General features: G+C 49.7%; 1 protein-coding gene across 1 annotated transcript in view; it reads right to left on the reverse strand.

The window, feature by feature from the left end:
* Window positions 1-899: 899 nt before the first annotated feature.
* The window catches only part of MELTF (melanotransferrin), a 34,781-nt gene continuing 10,166 nt past the window's right edge, over window positions 900-25,514 (reverse strand). Inside the window, exons 3-16 of the mRNA XM_042458396.1 lie at window positions 23,953-24,052; window positions 23,373-23,555; window positions 21,220-21,376; window positions 21,048-21,115; window positions 20,171-20,361; window positions 14,782-14,977; window positions 10,323-10,474; window positions 8,347-8,443; window positions 7,416-7,619; window positions 6,495-6,651; window positions 4,232-4,299; window positions 3,931-4,118; window positions 3,481-3,688; window positions 900-1,598 (exon numbers count right to left, since the gene is read on the reverse strand). Of these exons, the coding sequence (XP_042314330.1) occupies window positions 1,528-1,598; window positions 3,481-3,688; window positions 3,931-4,118; window positions 4,232-4,299; window positions 6,495-6,651; window positions 7,416-7,619; window positions 8,347-8,443; window positions 10,323-10,474; window positions 14,782-14,977; window positions 20,171-20,361; window positions 21,048-21,115; window positions 21,220-21,376; window positions 23,373-23,555; window positions 23,953-24,052 (2,040 nt within the window). The 3' untranslated portion in view covers window positions 900-1,527. The remainder of the gene's footprint in view (window positions 1,599-3,480; window positions 3,689-3,930; window positions 4,119-4,231; window positions 4,300-6,494; window positions 6,652-7,415; window positions 7,620-8,346; window positions 8,444-10,322; window positions 10,475-14,781; window positions 14,978-20,170; window positions 20,362-21,047; window positions 21,116-21,219; window positions 21,377-23,372; window positions 23,556-23,952; window positions 24,053-25,514) is intronic.

The raw sequence follows: 25,514 nt of genomic DNA on the forward strand, positions 1-25,514 counted from the left end.
ATGGAGTTGGTTTCAAGAAACTCAAGACAGCGAGAATTAACAACCCGTTCCAAAACCTTAGAAAGAAAGGAGAGAAGAGAAATCGGACGATAGCTAGAGAAAGAGGAGGGGTCAAGAGAAGGAAATGAGAGCATGTTTGAAGTCCGAAGGGAAGGAGCCTGTAGAGAGAGAGAGATTGAAGATATGGAGAAGCGAGGGCAGAAAAGAGGGAGCTATAGAAATAAGAAGACGAGTAGGAATTGGATCAAGAGGACAGGTTGCAGGTTTGGAAGAGTTCAGAAGTGAAGAGAGTTCATCCAAAGAAGCAGGAGGAAAGACAGAAAATTTGTTAGGCGAAGGCGATAGAAGATTAAGAGCAGAAGAAGAATCAGGAGGGACTATCTCAGAGCAAATGGTTGTAATCTTAGAGATGAAATAGTTAGCAAAGTCATTAGGAGAGAATGATGAAGAGACGGGAGGAGAGGGAGGTTTAAGCAAGGCGTTGAAGGTGGAGAACAAATGCTGTGGGTGCCTCTCATTGGCAGAGATCAATCATTGCATTTTAGGATCTTTTCTAATTCTTTAATAGCTGCTCTCTCCATTTCTCATCTTCTGATTTCCTGGCTGCAGTCCCATCCCTATCAATGTTTGATCCCAGATATCAGAACTCTTTCACTATTTCTGTTTTCTCACCGCCCCCAAACCATAATACAGTAAACCTATAACCTCCAGTCTACCCCTTTGGTACGGTCAGAATGCCTGGTAAATTATACTCAGCTGTAAAGGACTTTTTCCTTGCCCACAGCTGTCTAAGTACACCCAGTCGCTGCGCTGGATCATTTGACTCTGCTATCTCTTGCGCCAAATGGTACTGTTTTGAGCCCTACTGCAAGTATACAGGGGTTATGAGGAGGCTCTGGTTATGACCAACTGGATCTTTATTAAAATAGTGCAGGGTCAGAAACAGGTGCAGAGGGCAGAGACCCCAGCATCAGGAGAAGGGCCTCCATCCTGAGCATGCTACAGACCAAGATCCCACTGCAGCCAAATGTTTCCCTCCACAGTCCATGTGGCAGGAGGTCCCCTCTGTGCTCCAGGCGAATGGCATGTGCCACAGTCCTTCCTTCTGCCAGACTGTGCCCCTTCCTGGCCCCAGGCATCCTATGGGAATGACTTTCCTCAATATATGCCTCCACCCCACTGCTTGTGCCCCATTCATTCAATTTGTGGGAATCTCAAGGGAGTTACCCAGTACATGAACTGGTACAGAGAACTTCAGGGCAAACATCTGCAAAGAGAAGAAGAGGGGATATGGATCACCTCCCCTCCAAAATGGCCTGGGCCTTCCCATGGGGCACCGGAGGTGAATGGCACACCTGAGGCCTTCAGAGAATTTAGGGGCACTCCATCTCCCCAAGGGAAGAGTGGAGGGACAGGGCCGCCAAAGGCAGAGGGTCAAGAAGGAGGTGAAGTGCCACATTCTTCAGCCAGTGAGCCGATGTCTGAGAGCACAACTGCATTTTGCTTGCTTGGCTGTTGGCACTCAGATCATGCAGAGAAGCAGCGCGCAAAAAGGATTAGCATCAGGAGCAGGAGGCAGAGGTTCCCGGGCCTGGCAGCTGGAAAAGAAGAGGTACCGTCAGAGTATAGGGGCTGCTGCCACTGCCTTCTGCCCCTCTTTTGGACCCAGATGGCTGCCCCTTTTGCCAAGCACATGGGCAAAGTGCCAGCTCCCTGTTGAGTTTGCCCACCCACATCTCCACTTTTCCTCCCACCCTGCCTAAAACAGATCCAGTGCTTTGTATGCGGTGCCCGCTCTTGCAATGACCTTTGAAGTGGGCCTGGCTGAGAGCATGAGGAGCATGGATCAGTTCCATGGGGGAATGGGGACGGAGTGGCCCTCACCCTGCACTCTGACCACTAAGCCCATCCCACTATGCTGCTCAGCTGCTACACCTGGAGGAGAGTTTTTGGTGCTCAGAACTGGTCTTCTTCCCCACCCTAGCCTCTCTTTGACCTTCTTCCTGCAATAAAGCCCGGTCAGATCTTTTTTTTTAGCAGCTTCCACAAAGGCCTCCCTGGACAACCGACTGAGCTTCTCTGTCTCGGGTTTTAGGAACAGATCCTAGTCTATTCTGTTTCTAAAAGCCACCACCACACACCTAGAATGCAGGTAAGCAGTTGCATAGGAAGATGTTGGTGCATTCACAGGGTGACCATATGTCCTAGCCACAAAGGAGGACAAGGCACCATGGAACAACCTGCCGGATGAGATCCGTCAGATAACATCATTAGACAGCTTTAAAAAAGCGGTCAAGACGGATCTCTTCCGGCAGGCCTTTCCAGATTAACCATCCCGGCCCAGGTTCCCAGGTTCCCTGATTCCCTCATTCCTCCCGTGGCCCCATCTTAGAGATGGTTGAGGATCAACAGAGGGATATCAGGGTTTTTAGTTTTAATTGCTGTTTTTATCCTTGATATTGTATTTTTAATATGTTATACTATTTAATACTGTCTTAAGGGGGGGAGGGATAAAGTGTTTTTAATTGTCATATTTTATATTTTACTGTTGTTAACCGCCCGGATTGGTTTGCCAGAGGGCGGTATACAAATAAATATTATTATTATTATTATTATTATTATTATTATTAAATGTAGGATATTCAAGAAAAATGAGGGACATTCCACAACAAAAGCTGCATGGCAAGAGGGGGTTGGGCTGGATGGCCCTTGTGGTCTCTTCCAACTCTACGATTCTATGGAACACTCAGATAAATATAGTTCCTGCTTCCTAGTCATGCTCAAAATGGAGGACGTTTCAGAATTCCTCCCAGACAGAAGGTTGGAATGGAAGACATGTCCTGGAAAAGGAGGATATGTCTGGCCACTCTGTGCATTCACCCCTTTGAAGGGCATTCCCTGCCTTCCCTAAATCTGGAAGGTGTGAGCTTGTAGGATTCTCTGAAGATGCCAGCCACAGATGCTGGTGAAATGTCAGGAATAAGCTCTTCTAGAACATGGCCACAGAACCCCACAAACCCACAAAAAACTATGGATGGAAGCCTTCAGCTTCACTCATAGGGTTTGCTTGTGAGTCCTTGTGCCCATTTTCCTTGCTTAAAAATTCTTGGGTATTTGCAGGATTTCTGCTCTACTTTTTCTCTCCTCAAATTGATGAGAGAGGTTGCGGAGGCAGACACAGGCAGCCACGGCAGCAGTAGTCAAGCCCTTGCAAGGCTCCCAGAAGCTTAGGAAAGCCTTTGGCAAAGCAGAATGTCTTCAGCCAGGCCCCTTGGGATGAGGGAAATGCAGGAAGCCTGCCTGGAAGCTGGTTTACTCAGCCTCTGGGGAAAAGGCCCTGTGGTCCTTTTGCCACCCTCCTGGGCAGCCCTGACAAATTCACCCAGAGGGGCCTGACAATGAGTGTTCAGTATGGGGCAGGACCCCTGGAAGAGGGGTGTCAAAGGGTTTGGTGTGGCAGTGCTGGATAGGCGGGCTCACCTGCTTTGGAGCATTGGGAGGAGGAGAAGGACTCCCAGCCCTCCATCGCCTCCAGGAACATCTGCCCCAGCCAGGCGTCAGTGGTGGTCCTTTCCCCAGCAGTCACAATGGCCGTGGTGGCATCCCTGAAAATCAAGTCTTGCCCATGGAAGTCAGAGGAATTGAACATCTTGAATCCATTGCTGTTGTTCTCAGCTCCAAAGAAATCCTGGAAGCCAAGCAGGGTTTGCATCAGACCAGGGAGACCCTCCCTCGCAGCTGCTGTGATGGCCAGCACCCTTCCCCACTTCTTCCTTCTGGCCGGCCTCTGGCCAGTTCTCCAGAGAAAATGGATGCCCCCCGCACTTCCAGGTGGTGAAGGGAGGACGTAGCCGGTCGGTTTCAGAGACCCCTCTGCCATCCTTGTAGGTCACCCACCCAACAAGGCCACCACAGCAGCTGTAGCAGTACCTGAGCCCGGTCCAGAAGTCCGTAGACAGCCAAAGGGTTGGTCTCTGGGTGGACCATGATGGCCCGTGGGGGCACTCGCCCCCAGTGGCAGTTGGCAAACTGGTCCACCTCAGCGCGGGCCCCATTGGGACACAGGAGCTGGAAGTCAGCTGAGTGCAGCCCAGAGGCCCAGGGTGCGGCATTGCGGCCTGGAAAGCAGGAAGACACAAAAGTGCTGCTCAAGGGGGCCAAAGGGGCTTTCTGGGGAGAGAGCTGCTTCTATCCCTCACCCTCCAAAGGACAAGAGGAGGGAGCCACGTACCATCCGTGTTCTCAAAGACCGAGGTGTGCTTGACAAAGGCCACCTCTCCATGACCCTCTGCCAGACACCTGCAATGGAAAGAGCAGCAATGGGTGAAAATCAGGCATCAGGAGCAGACCCTGGCAGGCAACACGACCCTAAGGGATGGAGGCGACACCGGGCGGTCAGTGTCTGCTGCCAACCTGAGCACTGCGGGCCCCTGTTTTCTTTTGGGGAGCCGAGCTTGCAGGCCTGGATCCATCCTACACACAAACACACACATACCACTTTGTGGATGGCAGCACAGCCCTATGCCATCACCATTAGTATGCACACACACAACAAGAGTGTGTGTTGGAATATTGCATCAAAGCTTGTATCTGTAGAATTGGGAGAAAGGGGATTGACTTCCTTACAGCTGCATTGATTATCTCTATGGGCATTTGGTCAGTGTGACTGTAAGGAGGTCACCTCCTGTCTCCTATCTCCTCCAACTCCCTACTAAAAGTTAATGGTTTGCCCCTTTCTCCTTCTTGCCTTGGTCCAAGAAGAATGCAGCCACAAGGATGTCCCTCTAAGGATGTTCTTCTTCTTACCTGCATGCATAGGAGTCAGCTGTAGGGACTCCTCTGCCACAATATGGTTTTTTCTCTACTGACTACTTACTTTTCAGATCCCAGATGAATTCTTCATAACAATAAAGCAAGTCTTATTTTTACCTTTCCAATGTATCTTGTTTAATTGCCAGAAGGTCAGCTAGACAGATACTGTTGGCTCACACGCTGCTGCGCTTAAAATATACCAACTTTTACTACTACATTCCAACAGTGTGCACCTGGGTCTCTTTCCGTCTCTGCGACAAGATTCATCTTTCTGCATGGCATCCAGAAAAGGAGTGGGGGGAATCCCCACAGAAAAGCCACCAGGCTTGCTTGGGGGCCCCTGAGCACAGGCTGAGGGGGGAAAGACATAAAGGGCTATTTTTCTTGGGGGAGGAGAATGCCCTCAGAGATCAGATGGCAGCGGGGGGAGTGAAGAAGGCCCTTCAGTGGCACTTTTTTAGACGACTTCATAGAGTAAGGCAGCACTGGCCCTTCACTCCACCTCCTCTTTCCCTATGGGTCCCATCTCTCTATCCATTCTGGAACAGGGGGCTCCAGGTGTGGACCCCTTGCTCACTCACCCTTGGTGCTTCCTCAGCTGGGCAAGAAAGAGCTTGCACCTGGACAGTGTGGGCCAGCACCAGGTGAGGGGATTGTCTCCTCCTCTGCAAGGGAGGAATCCCACCCACCCATTTTGAGAGTGCCCCCCCCTTCCTTACAAGCAGGAAAGCATTTCAGAAACTAGAATCATAGAGCTGGAAGAGACCGCAAGGGCCCTGATCCAGTCTGACCCCTTCTGCCATGCAGAAACGCTCAATCAAAGCATCCCTGACATATGGCTATCCAGCCTCTGTTTAAAGACCTCCAAGGAAGGAGACTCCACCACAATCTCCGAGGAAGCGCCTTCCATCATTGAATAGTTCTTACTGTCAGGAAGTTCCTCCCAATGTTGAGGTGGAATCTCTTTTCCTGTAGCTTGCATCCATTGTGTCCCATTCTCTGGAGCAGCAGAAAACAAGCTTCCTCCCTCCTGACTATGACATCCCTTCAAGTATTTAAACGGGGCTCTCATATCACCTCTTAACCATCTCTTCTCCAGGCTAAACATCCCCAGCTCCCTAAGTCTCTCCTCATAGGGCTTCATGGTTTCCAGACCCTTTACCATTTTAGTCGCCCTCCTTTGGACAGGCTCCAGTTTCTCAATATCTTTTTTTAATTGTGGTGCCCAGAACTGGACACAACATTCCAGAATTCAGATGGGAGCCTAACCCATCATCATCATCATCATCATCAGTATTTTATGATAAATGATAAACCCACCCACACCAGCTCTGGGGGCCTGTTTTCCACCAGGACTCCTTGGAAGGGCCCTGAGAGTTTGTGGCCCTCGGGTCACAGGCTCCAAGAGGATGCAGAGCCTGGGGAGGGCTATGGGCAAGGCATAGGGGCGAGCGTGGAGGAACCTCACTTTTTTGGAGAGGGCTCCTCTCTCCCCCAATGCAACATAGCAGCCATGGCCGCCCCACATGCCACAAAGGGGGTGCAGGCAAGGAATGCCAGGGAGGAAGAAAGGGGAGGCTGGGGCAAAGCTTGGCCCCGGAGGTCATGGATCAAGCAATCTCAGGGGCCAGGAGGAGATGACAAAATATACCATGGGCCACCTCTGCCTGGTGGCTCCTCACCTGAAGGCTCCAGTGTAGCCAAAGTAGCGCTCCCGGTCACTGGCCTCGCACTTGTGGTTGCCATCTTCATCTCCGGCGCAGAGTCTGCATAGGTTGGGTGGGAAGCCCTTGGGCCGGTCAGTGGGGACACAGCTGGCGGAGAAAAAGGTGCTCACGGCTGGAAGGAGAGAGAGGCAGGCTGGGTGGGTCAGGACCCTGAGGATGCCAAGGGGACAAGAAGGGCCCTGGCCTGGCCTTCCCTCAGTCACCCTGGCAGAGGGCCTGAGGACCAGTCAGCCAAGGGATGCGGGACTGCAATGTCCATCATCCTTGGGTGGCACAGACACACGGGGTTTGTGTAGTGCAACAACACACAGAGCCCCTCCCATGTCCCACCCTCCCATCTTTGCCTTACATATCCTCCTAACTGCAAAGGAGGAGAAGGCACCTCAAAATGTAGGGCATTCAAGAAAAATTGAGGACTTGGCCAAATAAAAGCTAGAAACTCTCCTAGAAATATCAATTCCTGCTTCTTGGTTCTGCTCAAAATGAAGGACATTGTGGGATTCTTCCTGGACAGAAGGTAGAAATGTAGGGCATGTCCTGAAAAAAGAGGACGTCTGGTCACCCTGCCGCATGTCCTGGAAAAAGAGGACGTCTGGTCACCCTGCCTTAGTGCATGTGGCATAAAGGGAAGGCGAGATAGAAGGAAAGCTGGGTCCTGGATTCAAATCTCCACACTGGGCTGGGATGCTTGCTACCTCTCAGCCCAGCCAGCCTCGCAGTGTTGCCCTGATTCGGTGAATCTAGGAAGGGTCAAGAGTCTTTCAGAGGAAGGGGGCTGAGCGACATCCTCAAAGCCTGACATATGCCCTGCTGCCCATGAGAGAGAAGCACTGCAATCCCCAAGAGCAGCCCCCCATCCCTCCGTCCCTGACTCACCCTCAAGGACGCTGCACCCCCGAGACTGGATCAGGCCCTTGCTGAGGAGGAGGCCCACCGGCAGGGTCCAGCCAGCCCTCCGGCCGAAGCCTGTGTGGCAGGATCTCCTCCCGCGGAGCTCATGGATGGTGAAGGCACCATCGCCATCCTGTGCCGCCCGCCTCACCACGGCCACAGCGTAATAGGTGCTGTTGGTGTCCCCCTCTGGAGAGACAGATAGACACACAGTGGGAAGAAGGCCCTCTGACCTCTGACCTCACACTTATCCCCCAAACCCAAGACCCCATGGAGGAACTGGCTGGGGAAGAGATCCTTGGCAATGGTGCCTGGTGCGCTGCCAGGGGGCTATGGGGGGAGACCCTAAGAGGGAAGGGTCCCCTCTGGCATGAAGGGCCAGATGTAGAAAAGGAAGGGCAGTGGAGCAGCACAGGGATCAAGGGCTCTGACCCTCTGGGCACTGCCATCTCCATCCAGTGGGCACAAGCCAAGCTAGCGTCCACCGAGCTCCCTGCCTTCCATTCCGATGGGATCCAAAGTGCAGGTCTTGGGGACAGGTATATTTGAACCCCCCAAATATGCATGCACATGCCCCCTCCCTTGGGCCGCCAAGCAAGAGGAAGCATGACCAGGCAAGTCATAGAATCATACAATCATAGAATCATATACAGTAGTTGGAAGAGACCTAAGGGCCATCCAGTCCAAACCCATTCTGCCATGCAGAAACTCTCAATCAAAGCAACTGTGAGAGGTGGCCATCCAGCCTCTGTTGAAAGACTTCCAGGGCAACCCTGGCAGGGCATTCTCCCCCCATCTCTGGCTTCCCACAGGCCCCAGAGAGCCCCCAGAGACCCTCAGGGTGGCTGGCTGGGGACAAAGAGTGGCCTGTCCTCCCTCTGTCCCCCCACAAGGCCTGGCTTCTCTCTGGCCTCACCTGCGTAGCTTTCCCCTGCAGCCGGCACCAAGCCGAAGTCCCGCCCAGCTGTGTAAATATCCTCTCCGGCCAGAGTCACGGCATCAATGGCCCTTTTCTGAAAGGAAAGCAGAAACAGGGACAGGGTGTGAAAGCAGCCGTCGTTGAAAGTGGTGAGTCAAGGGGAAGTGGTGGGATGCCCTGGCGCCAAGGTGCCCGTCGCCTGCCCGGCTGGCACCACACTGTACCCAATATCCATGGTGGGCAAGGAGAACTCGGGTTTGTTGTTGATAGCTGCTTCTGAATCCATCTCAACACACGGTGATGACGCCAAGAGCCCCTGTCCAATACCTCCCTGCTCGGGTCCTGCAGGCCCAGGCCTGTGGCCTCTGACCCGAGTTTGAAGGGACCCCAGGGGTTACCCAGTTCAACCCCATTCTGCCATAAGGAAGAGACCATCCTGCATGCCATCTCTGCTGACTACTCTCATTCAAAAATCCCTTGTGGTCTCTTGTATGATTCAAGCTTGTTTTCTGCTGCTCCAGAGAACAGGACCCGTAACAATGGATGCAAGCTACAGGAAAAGAGATTCCAGCTCAACATTAGGAAGAACTTCCTGAGAGTAAGGGCTGTTTGACAGTGGAACACACGTCTTCCTCGGAGATTGTGGTGGAGTCTCCTTCCTTGGAGGTTTTTTAAGCAGAGGCTGGATGGCCATCTGTCAATGAGGATGCTTTGATTGGGAGTTCCTGCATGGCAGAATGGGGTTGGACTGGATCAGGGCCCTTGCGGTCTCTTCCAACTCTATGATTCTATGATTCTAACTCTATGGTCCAACTCCACCAACTCCATGGTCCTACTGAATCACAGGGCAATAAATACTTTTGTAAATTGCTAAACAAACCATGGGATTCAGGGCACTTCCCTTTAGACACAGAGATTCTCATAGAATCATAGAGTTGGAAGAGACCCCAAGGGCCATCCAGTTCAGCCCCCTTCGGCCATGCAGGAACTCTCCATCAAAGCATCCCCATTGACAGATGGCAATCCAGCCTCTGCTTAGAGACCTCCAAAGAAGGAGACTCCACTACGCTGTTTTGCTCCACTGTCCAACAGCCCTTACTCTCAGGAAGTTCCTCCTAATGTTGAGCTGGAATCTCTTTTCCTGTAATTTGAATCCATTGCTCCATTGTGTCCTGTTCTCTGGAGCAGCAGAAAACAAGCTTGCTCCCTCCTCAATATGGCCTCCCTTCAAGTATTTAAACAGGGCTGTCATATCACCTCTTAGCCTTCTTTTCTCCAGGCTAAACATCCCCAGATCCCTGAGTTGTTCCTCAAAGGGCTTCATGGTTTCCAGACCCTTCACCATTTTAGTCGACCTCCTTTGGACACATGGCTCCAGTTTCTCCACATGCTTTTTGAATTGTTCTGCCCAGAATTGGACACAGTGTTATTCCAGGTGGGGCCTGAGCAGAGCAGAATACAGTGGCACTATGACTTCCCTTGATCTAGACACTATACTCCTTTGCTTCTGCTGTTCCTCCATCTCTTTCAATGTTTTGGGGAAAGATGCTGAGATAAAAATTTCTTCTTCTATCTGAACTATTCAATGGCTAGGTTAGGATGGAGCATCTATGCATATGTAGATTCAAACTACTAGTAAACTTTTGTTTAAACTGCAAACTACTTGTGTTGTTTCTGAGTCAGTCTCAGTCCTTAGACAGAGAACCATCCGCTGTTAACTCTGATGATTGAAAGCTAGGCCCTCATAGGTTTAGCTTTGATTTTTTTGATGTTTAGATGTTTTTGTTTCCTAAACAAAGGCTGAAGCCTTAGGAAACTTGAACTGCCAACAGGCACATCCTGGAAAAGGAGAGTGTCTGGTCAGCCTGCCTTCGGCTGCATGTAGCTGGTCACGCATAGAGTCTGTGGCGGCACTACACCACCAGCTGACCACCCAAAACAGCCACGGAGAGCCCCACCAGACCGAAGCCCACCTGGATCTGCTCCATGCAGAGATGGCGGGACTCGGCCGAGACGCAGCGGATCATGGGCTTCAGGCGTTGCTTCTGGAAAGCCAAAGCCATCTCGCTGCACTTCTGAATCTCCGCCGGGGAGAAGACGCACCACCGCAGGGATTCTGGCAGCCCTGGAAGAGAGAGACCCCAGGATGGGCAAATTTGGGGACTTGTCCCTTAACGTGGCATGAACCCTCGGCCAAGCCAGGCTGACCAGCTGCCCCAGTAACCCCATCAAGGCGCAATGAAATGTGGGACATTCCAGCAAAATGGAGGACGTTCCCAAATAAAAGCTAACAACGCTCAAAGAAATGTAAGTTCAAGCTTCTTATGCAAAGAGATCTTGTAGGGCAAATAACCAAATGCATCTGAGGAAAGAGACTCAGGTCTGCAAAAGCTCATGCTGCCAACTTCTTTCTGGAGACAGACTAGATTTCAAAGGAAGCATTTTTTGTGTGTTTCAAATACTGTAGATGTTAAATTTCTTGGACTCTGAAAATCTGCCGGTTGCCACAAGGCCAGAAGGAGGCGATGCCAGCCTGAAAGACGTACCCCTCCATGCCATCTGAACTGAGAACAGAAACAGAAAAAGGCAGGCCTATGATTTAACAACTTCACCCCCCCCCCCCCCCGCAAGCATGGCTTTTAACACCTTGCCTGATGAATTTATTTTATTTATTCTCGCTGTATTAAGTTTCTTGAAGCCAACTCCATCCTAGACCCCTTCCAATCTGGCTTCCGCCCAGGGAACTCTACAGAGACAGCCCTCACCAAGATCTCAAATGATCTCTTGCGGGCCAAGGCAAATGGACTCTGCTCTATTCTCATTCTTCTTGATTTGTCTGCAGCCTTTGACACTGTTGATCACTGTCTCCTGGTTCATTTACTTTCTGACCTTGGGTTCGCCGACTCTGCTCTCGACTGGTTTAACTCTTACTTGTCAGATAGATCTTTTGCAGTGGTCACAGGTGGTCAGACTTCATCCTCTGTTCCGCTATCTGTTGGAGTTCCCCAGGGCTCTGTCTTGGGTCCCCTTCTGTTCTCTCTATACACACTGTCTCTAGGTAAACTCATCAGTTCTTTTGGTTTCTCCTATCATTTGTATGCCGACAACACTCAGCTGTATCTCTCCACCCCTGACCTTTCGACGGGGCTTGAACAGCAAGTTTCTTCTTGTCTGACTGCCATCTCTCAGTGGATGCGGCTTTGGCGCTTGAAGCTCAACATGTCTAAGACTGAGCTTCTCGTCTTTCCACCTAAACCCTCCCTCCAATATTGCCTTTCTGTTTCTGTTGACGACACTTCTATTCAACCGGTTCATCAAGCCCGCAGTCTTGGCTTCATTTTTGACTCTTCCCTGTCATTTATTCCCCAGATCCAGGCCACCGCCAAGACCTGTAGATTCTTTCTCCACAACATTGCCAAGATCCGTCCATTCCTCTCAGCCTCTACTGCCAAGACTAGTCCATGCCCTAGTGGTTTCGCGACTAGATTATTGTAACCTCCTTCTAACAGGGCTTCCTCTTTCACACCTCCATCCTTTAATATCTGTCCAGTATTCAGCTGCCCGTATTGTCACATCCGCTCGCCGCTTTGACCATGTTTCTCCTCTTTTATCCTCCCTTCATTGGCTCCCCTTCCCCTTCCGCATCCGGTACAAGCTTTTGTTACTGACTTTCAAAGCCCTCCATGGGTTGGCCCCTCCTTACTTATCTGACCTTCTTTCTCCTTACATTCCTACTCGCACCCTCCGCTCTGGTAGTCAGGGTCTCCTGTCACAGTGTAGGACTACCACTGCCCCCTCCCAAATTCGTCCCTTCTCGCTTGCTGCCCCTTACTCCTGGAACCTTCTTCCCCCACATGCACACCTCATCACTTCTCTGCCCAGTTTCAAAACTGAATTAAAGACTATATTGTTTAGAGAAGCATTCCCAGAGGTGAGCCCCTCTCTGACCCAGGAAGCCTCCTTCTAACCATCCATCAAGAAGCCAAGCCCTTCCTCCAGTCCATCTGCCTTGGTCCAGGCCTCGGAGGTGGAAAAGATCTGCTGGACCTGATCCTATTCCCCACCACCACTCCCTTCCCCTTTTGTGTCGTGTCTTTTAGATTGTAAGCCTGAGGGCAGGGAACCGTCTGACTAAAAATTGATGTACAGCGCTGTGTAAACTTACAGCGCTTTATAAATAAAGGTTAATAATAATAATAATGAAGAAGCCAGTGGAGCTTTGAAAGCTTGCAACAGTTTGTGAGGAACTGACTCAAAAACCAGCCAATCAGAAGCCAGAGACCCTAAGCCAATCAGGTGCTGGCTGAGGAGTTTGAAGATTCCGATTGGCAGTTGGTTTTGTCAGTTAGGGTTTAGAATGGAGTTCAGTTGGGGAACAGTAGAGTCCAAGAGAGGACTGTGTTCCGATAGTTCCTGAGGGGACAGTATTTTGTTATTGGGGGTGTTGATAACAGACCAAGGTCCAGAGAGGGACAGTGTTAGTTTGGGGGTCTAGAAACGAGAGACTCAGTGTAGCCAGACTCAGAAAGAGGGGCTTCGGTTAACTAATTTCCGGAGAGATATTAAAGCCTTGATGGCTGAGTTAGTAAAAAGAATGGCCTAAAGAGGGGCAGGAAAGTCCTGAGGTGGTTAAAGGATATCAGTAACGAAGGAAAGAGTACCAGTGTAACGAAGTAACACCTGCCTGAACTAACAGCTCTTTAATGCCATTCAGTTCAAGTCATAGCTGTTCAAACCCTTTGTTCAATAAAGTTCATATTTTGTTTTATCTAAAGGCTTGTTAGCCATATATATTATTTCCACACTACTATATTATATAATACTGTGAACCTGAGTTTTAAACAGGGTGCGGTCATCAATTATATTTGGTGGTAGAGCATAAAGAGTCGTTACATATTTGGTGGCAGCGATGAGAGAATAAAAGTCCCAAGCGCCTGCCATATAAGAAAGGGGGTTTGTTACATAAATTGGTGGCAGCGGGGTGGGATTAGAAAACCCCATAGGACTGCCATAAGGTGAAGGAGTGTTGCCATTACACATGTATAGTGTGCATTTTGGTTGGCCCCTTAAAGGTACTGCCGTTTAGTGGAAATTTGAAAGTGCTACAAGATCCCTTTGCATACTGATTTTACAGACTAACATGGCTATATCTTTGAGTTCATGCTTCTTGTTGTTGTTGTTGTTGTCATTGTTCATAGAATCATAGAATCATAGAGTTGGAAGTGACCGCAAGGGCCCTGATCCAGTCCAACCCCCTTCTGCCATGCAGGAAATCACAATCAAAGCATCTCCATTGACAGATGGCCATCCAGCCTCCAAGGAAGTAGACTCCACTACACTCCGAGGAAGGAGTTTGTTCCATTCTCAAACAGCTCTTACTCTCAGGAAGCTCCTCCTAATGTTGAGCTGGAATCTCTTTTCCTGGAGCTTGCATCCATTGTTCCAGGTCCTGTTCTCTGGAGCAGCAGAAAACAAGCTTTTTCCCTCCTCAATATGACATCCCTTCAAGTGTTTAAACAGGGCTCTCATATCACCTCTTAACCTTCTCTTCTCCAGGCTAAACATCCCCAGCTCCCTGAGTTGTTCCTCGTAGGACATGATTTCCAGACCCTTCACCATTTTAGTCGCTCTCCTTTGGACACATGGCTCCATTTTCTCAATGTCCTTTTTAAATTGTGGAGCCCAGAACTGGACACAATATTCCTGACCAAAGCAGAATAGAGTGGCAATATTACTTCCCTTGATCTAGACACTATACTTTTATTGATGCAGCCTAAAATCGCATTGGCCTTGTTAGCTGCCGCATCGCACTGTTGACTCATGTTCAACTTGTGTTCTATTTGGACTCCCAGATCCCTTTCACACAGATAAGTCTCTCATTCAGCCAGGTGTCCCCCATCATCCTATATCTGTGCATTTCATTTTTCCACCCTAAGTGCAGTACCTTACATTTCTCCGTGCTGAATCTCATTTTGTTGTATGCCTTCAAGTTGTTTCCAACTTATTGTGACCCTAAGGCAGTGAACCTATCACAGGGTTTTCTTAGCAAGAGTTCTTCAGAGGGGGTTTGCCATTGTCATCCTCTGAGGCTGAGAGAGTGTGACTTGGCCAAGGTCACCCAATGAGTTTCCATGACTGAGTGGGGATTCGAACCCTGGACTCCAGAGTCTTAGTTCAATGCTCAAACCACTATGCAACACTGTCTCTCATACAGTACTTCTTAGTCATGCTCTGCTCTGCTCTGGGGGCACAACAAACTGGCATTCCCAGAATTCCATAGCCTTGAGCCTTGGTGCTTAAAGAGGGGTCAAACTGGATTATTTCTGCAGTGTGGATGCAGCCTTGGAGGCACACAACAACAATCTCACCTCGAGCCTTGAGGAGAGATGGGAAAGAAATCAATTTTATTATGATTCCTATTCTTATCCTTACTTGTGGGGTCGCAGTCCATGCCGCGCATGGCGTGGAGGTACTCCTCCCCAAGCCAGTCCTGGTAGCTCTGCCCCTCCGGAACTGGGACCAGCCTCACCGTGGAGTCCTTGAAGAGCAGGTCCTGGCCCCCATAGGACCCCGAGCTGAACATCTGGAAGACCCCCGAAGAGGAGGAGGAAGGGGCGCCAAACATCTCCTGCAATGGCAATGGGGGGCAAGAGAGGCCTCCTTGTGACCCACCTGCCCCCTCCACCCCTCTTCAGGACCCCTTCCATCGGCCGCCCCCCAAATGAGGAGGGGGAGGCAGGGAGCCAAGGGAGGGCATTGGGGCAGTCAAGGAAACCCCCAAATAAGAAGGTGGGGGTGGAAGGGCAGATAGAGATCCCTGTGTCCCCAAAGGGCAAGCAGGAACAGGCTTCAAAGCCACCCACCCCTCCAGGAAGACCCCAGAAGAGCTCCTAGGAAAGAGCCAGGGGATGATGGTGGTGGTGCTGGTGGTGCTGGTGATGAGGAGGAGGAGGATATTCATTGCTGTCCTGCTCTTTTCCCCCAACTGGGACCCAGAGTGGCTCACAATATTAGTAGAATTAAGAAACATAGAAAAGTGGTGCATTCTCTGGCTTTGCTTCGCGAACGAAGATTCAGGAAGGACTCATGATCCCGCGCTTTGTACAAGCGCATTGGTGACTAAAAAGGCCAATCCAGGATAAACAGGTCCGGTTGCAGAAAGCAGAGTGGAAAGTCTCCTTGGGTGATGTTTCCGGGTTGCGGTTCTTTCTGCGTTGTCGTTTCTCTTTAAGATTCGTTCGGCGTGAGCTTTCAAAAAAGGCTGCAGCGTCATGGATGGTGCGTCTCCATGCCTCCCGATGCGAGGCCAGGGAGGACCAATGTTGGGGATCAATTTGGCCAAGCCTGAGATGTTGTTTCAGGGAGTCCTTGTATCTCTTCTTTGAGGAGCCCCTCTTACGCTCTTGACCCCTGGCGAGTTCACCGTAGAATACTATTTTTGGGAAGCGATGGTCCTTCAGAATGATTACAGTATTAAAAGAGATTGCTTGTTAAAAGAATAAAACACAGTTGAAAGAAGAGAGGAGTGCTTAGAACGCTTCAGAACGATGCAACAGTCCCACCCCATTCATTAAAAGCATCCTGTTTCCAAAGCCTGTCTTGTTAGGAAATGACATGTATGTGTCCACAAGATAGAGCTGTAGCGGAACCTATTACAGTTCCAGTGGCAGTTGACAGTTGACAATTGCATTATGGAATGTTGATGCTGTCAGTCCTTCTGAGAGAGAGTGTGTCAGTTATGACAGTTGATGTTAGAGTAACTGCTTCTCTGTTTTTGCTGTTATGGTTGTTTGGTTGGCAAAGTAACTTTATTATTAAAGCCCTCGTGAAGAGTGAAGGCTTGAAGTGCTCTTGTCATTATTTCTCAACCTGGGAGCGCAAGGCCGTTTGCAGTGCTGAAGGAATATTCTCCTTCTTGGCCTGAATACCTTTGCAGACATCTCTTCAGATTCCTTCTCCCTGGCGTCCTGTCGACGTGGTTCAACTGTGTAGGTGGTTGTGGTGGACACAGCATGTCTTTCTACGCCCCAACAAGGGTTATGGGCCCAGTAGCCACGTGGACAACGTTAAAGAAGCTGTGGGAGATCTAGTTCTGCAATTGGTGAGCTGTGTTTGGATTACTAGAGGGCTGAAGAGAAAAGTCTGTTGTTATCAGTTTGTTTTGGGATGCTTATTCTTGTTTGGCAGCCTGCCCAGACTGTTATCAGTATCAGGGTCTTTGTTTGCAGCTGTTTAAGTTGCAGACTCAGTGCAAACATGGAAGCGGCTGTCAAGTTTGAGAAACTGTCCGAGAAGATTTATGCTTCATGGAAAATGTATATGCAAGCTTTACTGGTAAAGCAGGACTTATGGGACTATGTAAAGAAACAGCCAGCTCCTACTGATGAAGACCAGCTAGATGGTGATGAAAAAGCCAGAGCAACAATGGTTTTAGCTATAGAGCCAAGCCAGCTAAACCATATTAGAATTAAGAAGTCAGTGTTTGAAGCTTGGAAAGCTCTTGAGGCTGTTAACCAACCAGCTGGAGCCTTGTCTAAAATGCTGTGCAGCAGAAGGCTATATTGCTGTAAACAGCAGGAAGGCGAATCCATGATTGTACACTTAAAACGGATGCAAGACAACTTTGCAGAGTGCAGCGAGAGTGGCATCCAGATTGAGGAAACCCAGAAGGCCCATATACTGCTTAGTAGTTTAAGCAGTGACTGGGAGTTTTTGATGTACAGTCTCCAAGGAGTAGCCAAAGCTGATTTAACTGTGGACCTTGTGGCATCCAGAATACTGTACTGGAAGAAGTACAGAGGAGAGACTCTGAGGAGAGCTTCAAGGATGTGACTCGCTGGAGGCAACAACCAACCAACCAACCAACCAACCTATGTCCTTCCCAAGGAGGGGAGTGCTGCCGTCTGCAGGATACGGAGGTGTTTTTCCTGTGGGGAGACCGGACATTTGATGAAGAACTGTCCGAAAGTCTCCGCAGCAAAGAAAGGACAAAACTCACAAAAGGAAAGGAAAGAGAAGCCTCTCGGGGGGAGAGGGTTTGCTGCTGTTGTGGAAGGAGTTGTAAGTGAGAAGGAAGGCCAGTCTGTTTGGATTTGGGACAATGGGTGTCCTCACCCCATGACCCCTAATAGGGAAGAACTACAGCGCCTTAAGTCAGCACCAGTGGACACTGTGGTCTTTGCAAATGGTGAATCTGACTGTGGAGAGGTACAAGGGTCTGTGTTAATCAAAAAGGTATTCCATAATGTTTTGTGTGCACCAAAGTTGCAAAATAACCTTATAAGTGTGGCATCTCTTACTGATGATGGATATGAAATCCTTTTCAGAAAAGATGAGGGGATTATATCCAAGGAAGGAGCAATGTGTGGTAAAGCCTTAAAGAAAAACCACACTTACCACACGGTGGAACAGGTGCAGTGTGGGAAAGTAACAAACTACTGCATGATGGCTGTGCCCATTACTTCCACAGAGTTATGGCCACATAAGCTTTAAGGATTTGAAAAACCTAGAGAAGATTTGCCCAGGGTTCAGAATAGAGGGCTGTAATAGTTACCTTGACTCTGCTGTGTGCAAAAGGGTCAAAGTCAAGGCTTTCCCCGTGGCGAAGGGGAGCAAATGCATTACCCAGAGGCCTTTTCAGGTGGTACATGCAGACTTATCAGGGCCACATCAAGGAAAGAGTTGAGAGGGGATGCAGGTTTACCCTACTAATTGTAGACAGGCATACCCAATTTACATTTGCGACGATGCTCAAAACCAAAAGTGAGGCTGCTGACACGATCAAAAGATGGGTCAATTCTATTGAAAGGGAGTTTCCCTACAAGGTTGGCACTATTGTGACAGACAGAGGTGGGGAATTCCTCTGTAACAACTTGCAGCAGTGGTTTGGGCAGAAAGGAATCCAACACAAAACTACAAATCCCGGATGTCCTGCGGAAGATGGTTTGGCTGAACACAGGGTTAGTGTGTTAAATCAAATCAAGGATTGTATGTTGGAGGATTCTGGAGCACCAGCAAATTTGTGGGGAGAAGCCACAAGAACTGCTTGTCACATTTTGAACCGGTCATGGTGCAGTGTGATAAACCAAAGTCCTTATTGTTTGTTGTAGGTTGTGCACCGGACCTAAAGTACTTCAGAGTTTTTGGACAATTTGCCTCAGTGTACATTCACCTCGATTTAGGAAAAAGAATGAGCCCAAAAGCCAAAGGCTGCGTTTTGTGGGCTATGAAGGAAACAAATACAGGTTCCTAATGGATGTGAACAGGATTTTGTGTTCCAGGAGGGCTAGTTTTGAGACCCATGATGGGGGGGGGGAGTTTAAATCAAGGGGTTTTTGTAAAACTTAAAAACATTGGGACAAATAAGAACAATGGAAATGGAGGGGTACATACGTCCAGAGATGTGAATGATAAACAAACAAGCACTTCTGAAGACACACAAACACCAGAGCAAGAGCCAGAGCAAAGGCAGGCTATCCAGAGTAGTAGTAGTAGTAGTGACACTGAGGATGAGCCTGGCAGAACCAAAGTCATTATTCCATGAAGGACTCAATGGGTCAGGAAACCCCCAGAGAGGTTTGTAGTACAAGAGGCATGAGCTTGCGCTGTTGTGGTAGAGGAGCCCGATGAGTATAAGGACATGCTCAGGTATCCAGTAACTGGGCAGGAGAAGTGGAATATGGCTATGGATCAGGAAATCAATGTATTGGTGGATAGAAAAGTGGTTGAAGTGGTTGATAGACCTAAAGAGCAGAAAGTAGTTGGCTGTAGATGGGTCTACAGGAAGAAGGACATGCCTGATGGGACTGTGAAATATAAGGCTAGAATAGTAGCAAAAGGTTACTCACAGAGACGGTTTGAGAATTATGATCGGACGTTCTCACCGAGAGCCAAGGCAGAGAGTCTCAGGATGGCGCTTGCTGTGGCTGCCAGAAGGAAGATAGTGGTTCATCATTTCGACTTCGAGACAGCTTACCTCAATGCCAGTTTAGAAGAAATTGTGTTTATGGAACAACCTCCAGGTTATGAGTTTGAAGGCAGTAACAAAGTCTCTAAGCTGAAGAAAGCATTGAATGGACTTAAACAAAGCGCCAATGCTGGAATCAGTGTATACACAAGGAATTAGTAAAGGATAAGTGTAAATGACACATGGGATGCACCACATGTCATTCGGAGGAGAATGTTAGGAAATGACATGTATGCGACCACAAGATAGAGCTGAAGCGGAACCTATTACAGTTCCAGTGGCAGTTGACAGTTGACACTTGCATTATGGAATGTTGATGCTGTCAGTTCTTGAGAGAGAGAGTGTGTCAGTTATGACAGTTGGTGTTAGAGTAACTGCCTCTCTGTTTTTATTGTTATGGTTGTTTGGTTGACAAAGTAACTTATTTATTAAAGCCCTTGTGTAGAGTGAAGGCTTGAAGTGCTCTTGTTGTTATTTCTCAAGCCGGGAGCTCAAGGCCATTTGCATTTTGCTTCTTGGCCTGAATACCTTGCAGACATCTCTTCAGATTCCTTCTCCCTGGCGTCCTGTCGACGTGGTTCAACTCTGCAGGTGGTCGTGGTGGACACAGCGCGTCTTTCCATGCCCTAACATGTCTGCAGGAGAAGGTTTCAAGGAGAGCAGGGAAGGGGTCTGCCTGGCCTCTCTGGGGAAGGAGGGCCAGAGTCCAGGGGGCAGCCACAGACAAGGCCCTGCTCTGGGAAAGCGGCAGGCAGGCAGGCAGGCAGGCAGGCAGGCAGGCATTCTTCTGGGGAAGCCTGGCCCAGGAGCGCCTGGCAGAGGAAGGGCAATGGTACTTCCCAAAGGACTACTCACCTGTCCCTCTTGGAGCAGCTGCAGGATGAGGCGCCGGTCGGTCCCAGGGCGAGTGACCACGGCGTGGCCAGGGACACGGGCCAAGTGGCAGCCCTGCCAGGCCTCCGCCGCTGCCCGTCCCCCGTCCCGGCAGAGCAGCTGGAAGTCCGACACCTGGAGACCCCCAGCCCAAGAAGGACGGGGGGACCCACCTGCAGAAGAACAAGGAGGGGAAAGAGAAGAAGGAGAAGAAGGTGAAAAGAATGGAAAGGAGGAGAAGGAGAAGAAGGAAAAGAACAAGGAGAAGGAAAAGAACAAGGGAAAGGAGAAGAAGGAGAAGGATAGTGAGGATGAGCCTGGGGGGGCTAAGGGGGGAATCTGGCCAGGGGTCCCATTTCTGGGGCTGGGAGGGGTGATCCTGACCCTGGCAAATCCCAGCTTTGGGGTAGCCAGCTTCTTTGGGGGAGAGTGTTTCCCCTTCCCCTCCCTCCCAATCCCTATTGGCCTTAAACATTCATTTTTAGTTCTCTTTTCTAGCTACATTATAGAAAGACTACCTCCTCAGATGCATTTGGGGAATGAAGTTAGAGAGTCCAAATGCACCTGAGGAAGCAGACTGAAGTCTAGGAAAGCTCCTGCTGCCAACTCCTTTCTTCCAGTGAGTCTCAAAGGTGCTAGAAGATCTCTCTGCATACTGAGTCTAGAGACCAGCATGGCTATTATGTCTAGTTGGAGCTTTTATTCATTACAGGGGAAAAATGCCATATCCATTCGTTAGAGAGACAGAAAATATCTATGTATATATTTAAAGAGTTTTTCCCTGGGTGAGTGTGTGTGTGGGGGGGGGGGGCTAATGAAGGCAATGCCCCCTCCCCTCCAGGCCAAGGAGGCATCCTACCTTGCAGGGTTTCCTGGACAGTGCTGTGCTTGATGAAGGCCACCTCGCCCGCCCCCTCGGCCAGGCACCTGAGGGATGGAGAGAGTGGGGTTAGGTCGCCCCTGGGGGCCAAGAGGGACCCTTTGAGGAGGACATGGGGTGCCCCCCGTCCAGCTCTGCCCCACGGCTTTACCTGAGGGCTCCGGTGTACCCAAAGTAGTCCTCGCGAGGGGTGGCCTGGCAGCGGCCCTCCCCGGCGGCATCGCCTTTGCAGAGGCGGCAGAGGGACTCCGGGAAGCCTGGCCCCAAAGCCCCTGGGACGCAGCTGGCGCTGAAGAAGGCTGATGCCGCTGCAAGGAAAAGAATGGAAAGGAAGGGGTCCCAGGCGCAGTAACTTCCTTAGGCCTGGTGTCACCCGGTGTGGTCACTCATGGTGCCACCCCCCCCGACCTCTTCCTCCCATTTCACACATACAGAATCCTTATTCATGCTTTTTTGCACTAATGTTCATAGGATCACAGACTCATAGAATCATAGAGTTGGAAGAGACCGCAAGGGCCCTGATCCAGTCCAACCCCTTTATTCTGCCATGCAGGAAATCTCAATCAAAGCATCCCCATTGACAGATGGCCATCCAGCTTCTGCTTAAAGACCTCCAAGGAGGGGGACTCCACGACACGCCGAGGAAGGAGTGTGTTCCACTGTCGAACTGCCCTTACTCTCAGGAAGTTCCTCCTAATGTTGAGGTGGAACACACACATGTTCCTCATCAATCCTCATTCCCATACATACCACTGAATGCCATGCTAACAGTTGTGATATAAACAACCAGCAAAATTAAAATTGTGCCTTCAGGTTACAATAGCATATGGACCACCTAAAGGTTTTACATTTACAGTGAAGATTTGGTTTAAATGTGATGTGGGGGGTTTTTTTAAATAAAATTTTGAAATTTGAAATTTCAGTTTTCAAAAATATTCTGGGGCCGCTCCCACGGAGCTTCATCCCATTCTATGATTCTATGATTCTTAAAGCCCTTTAAAGGGAGACAGGTGAATGCCACAGCCCCTTTCTGAGGAGAAGTGGGTTCACCCCCCTTTTAGGGTGTCACCTGGCGCATTCCTCACCCCCCAAACCCCCAAATGATTCCACTGCCCAGGAGGACCCCCGGAGCAGCCCAGACCAAGGTCTTGAAACTTTGGCCTGTGAAGAGAGACTTAGGGAGCTGGGTATGTTTAGCCTGGAGAAGAGAAGACTAAGAGCTGATAGGATAGCCCTCTAAATATTTGAAGGGGTGTCAGACTGAGGATAGAGCAAGCAATGCTTACAAACAACAGGAAAAGAGATTCCAGCTCAACATTAGGAGGAACCTCCTGACAGTAAGGGCTCTTCCATAGAGGAATATACTCCCTCGGAGTTTGGTGGAATCTCTTTCCTTGGAGGCTGTCTTTAAGCATAGGCTGGATGGCCATCTGTCAATAGTGATGCTTTGACTGAGAGTTCCTGCATGGCAGAAGAAGGGGGTTGGATTGGATCAGGGCCCTTCTTGGGGTCTCTTCCAACTCTAGGATTCTGTGATTCTATGAGGCCATTGGGGGGACAGGGGTTTTAAGACCCTCCCCACCACACACACTGCTCCCCAGCCCCCTGCCTTTGGTCTGCTCCATCCTCCCATGCCTCAAAGAAATGCCGAAGAGGAGGGAGGGGAAGAGAGAGAGAAAATCAAAGTTTGCTTGATGTTTTTAATACAGGTAAATTAAAATTTACAGTTATCTCTCTGTATCTATGGATTTTTTAATTCAAGCATCCATGGCTTCAAAATATATATATATTCCAAAAAGCAAATCCTGATTATGCCATTTTCTATAAGGGCCACCATCTTATTAAGACATTGTACTGAATGGGATTTGAGCATCCATGGATTTTGCGATCCACAGCCGACATGAAGGGAACACTGTACCTTTAACATTTGATTTTTAAAAACAATTTTTTAAAAGTTAACATTTTACCAAGTTTTCACTTTAGCCCCATGAAGCACCGTATATGTAAACCCATTTATTCTGTGCGTAGGACATTGTCATTGAAAGGTATAGTTCTGCTAGCTGTTTAATGGCACAACTATTGCCCTAACATTCAGTGATATATGGCCATTTATGACTAAGGATTCTCTATGGGTGTGGGATGGGAGGAAGAGGTCAGTGAGGGAGGACATTGTCACCCCCCCCAAGGCTCCTCTTGCCAGGTGACCCCCAGACCCCCCCCGGCTTGACTCCCTGGAGGAGACGGAGGGGTTTCAGTTAGATGGAGGAGGATCCCAAGGGTCCAGGGTCCGTGTCTCACACTCACCTGCAGGGAGGTCACATCCTAGGGCAGCCATCCGTCCGGAGTCGAGGAGGAGTCCAATGGGGACGTTCCAGCCAGCGGTGCGGTTGAGGCCCGTGTGGCAGCTGCGGGCACCCCTCAGGCCATCGAGGGTCAGGTCTGAGCCTGACCGGACCACTGCCACCGCAAGGTATGAGCCTCCCAGCGCTGAGCAGGAAGGGAAATAGCAATAGCAAAAGTAAGTACACTTCTATACCTCTTAATAGTGAACTTAAGCACTCCCTAAGTGGTTTAAAATGTGTAAGCTAGTTGCCCCCAACAAGCTGGGGACTCATGTTAGCAACCCACAGGAGGATGTCAGGCTGAGTCGACCCTGGATCCCTGCCTTGGATTGAACTCACAACCTTATGGTTTGTGAGTGAGTGCTTGCATTGGCATTTAACCACTGCGTCACCAGGAAAAAAAGAAAGAAAGAAAGAAAGAAAGAAAGAAAGAAAGAAAGACAGCAGGTCTCCTCATGAGTGAAGGAAGGCCCCCCACATTGCCTAGTCAAATGGGGTCCATTGGATTCCATCCATCTGCCCGCTGACCCCCCTTCTCTCACCTCCGCCATAGTCCTCTCCGGCCAGTGGCTGTAGTCCAAACTCCTTGCCAGCCCGGTACACGAGGCCCCCGTCCACCGTCACCACATCTGCCTGGCTGGCCTGAGGGACAAACCAGGGAAGGGGGGGTTAGGGTCATAAGGTCTCTGACCCCCCCCCCAGAGGAGCCCACCCTTCAACCTCCAGCAGAGAGCCTTGGCAATTGCCCAGGTGCTGCAGAGCAAGCAAGAGAGGGGTCAGGGCTCTCTCTTTCTCTCTCGTTTGGGGGCTGAAGGGAACTTTCACGTGTGTGGAGATGGGGTGTGTGTGTGACCAAGCCCAGCTGTGCCCGCTGTGGGCCCGACCCTATGACCCCCATCGTTCCCCATCATCCCCCCAAATGCCAGGGCCTCCTCCTCTCCACCAACTCAATGGCATCCAACGTGGGGATGCCTGGGAAAACTGAGTTTGCAAAAATAAACACATAAAACAAACCTTTCCCCTCTCTGAACGAAAAACGCCCCTTAAGTGTTAGGAGCCAAGCCCACCATGTTTTCGGACCCCTGGACCACTTTAGGCTCTGGGAAGCCTTTTGCAAAAACAGAAAGTGAACACGTGGTGTTTTTTTTACAAAGTCCTCCCTTAAAATGGCCCACGAAGGGCCCCAAACCGAGGCAAGGATGTCCCTGGGGGCTTTTTAGAGGGCATTTGATGCCCAAAACCCTTTAGCTGCCTTTTGCTTTTAAAACAGCATTAAAGATGTCTCTCTCTTCTGACCGGCCAACCCAGCCAATTTTAAATCATGACTTTTTAAATGGGTATATTTTAAATAATGTATTCTGTGAGTGTATCTTAATGGTTTTAAAGCACTGTGTTTTAACTGCTGGTTTTGTGTATGTTTAATTGTGTATTGTATTTTAACCTGTTGTGCCCTGCCTTGAGGAGAGGTGGGAAAGGATGATGATGATGATGGTTGTTGTTGTTGTTGGGGGCACGAGAGATTCAGCCCAGGGGGGGGTCTCAGCAAATGCCCACCCTTGTTCTGCCCTCCTGCCCCTCTCAACAGCCCTCCTCTCTGTATTACATTTCCTATACATCCTGTGACCTTCTGCACCATCATTCTCTAGGAATCACGCCAATGTTTTTAAAGCAAAAGTCTGTAGCATCTCAGGTGCCCTTTGCCCCTTGGCAGGACGGGCCTCTGGCTGCCCTCCAGAAGGAAGCTGCCCTGGACTTTGCCCCCGAGTCTCTGGCGTCTCCTGCCCCAAGGCAGCAATTAATGCCTCCCCCCCAGAGCCCCCTCTGGTCCAAAGGCCAGAGTCCATGGGTGCGCAGATGAGCATGGCTGCGTAAGAGAGGGTGGCATGTGCGCAGGAGCCGGAGGTCAGCCATGGATCCTCTTTCCAAGGGAGAGAGCCTGGGATTCTGTTCCTTGAAAATGAAATTAACTTTCACTAATCATTGCTACTAGCAGAAACCAACAAAAACCTGGAGTTGGAGAAGGTCAAGGAGGAAAGTATTACCAAACACTAAGATGATGATGATGATGATGATGATGATGATGATGATGATGATGATGATGATG

The sequence above is a fragment of the Sceloporus undulatus genome, chromosome 3, assembly GCF_019175285.1.
Source record: "Sceloporus undulatus isolate JIND9_A2432 ecotype Alabama chromosome 3, SceUnd_v1.1, whole genome shotgun sequence".
Lineage (NCBI taxonomy): Eukaryota > Metazoa > Chordata > Lepidosauria > Squamata > Phrynosomatidae > Sceloporus > Sceloporus undulatus.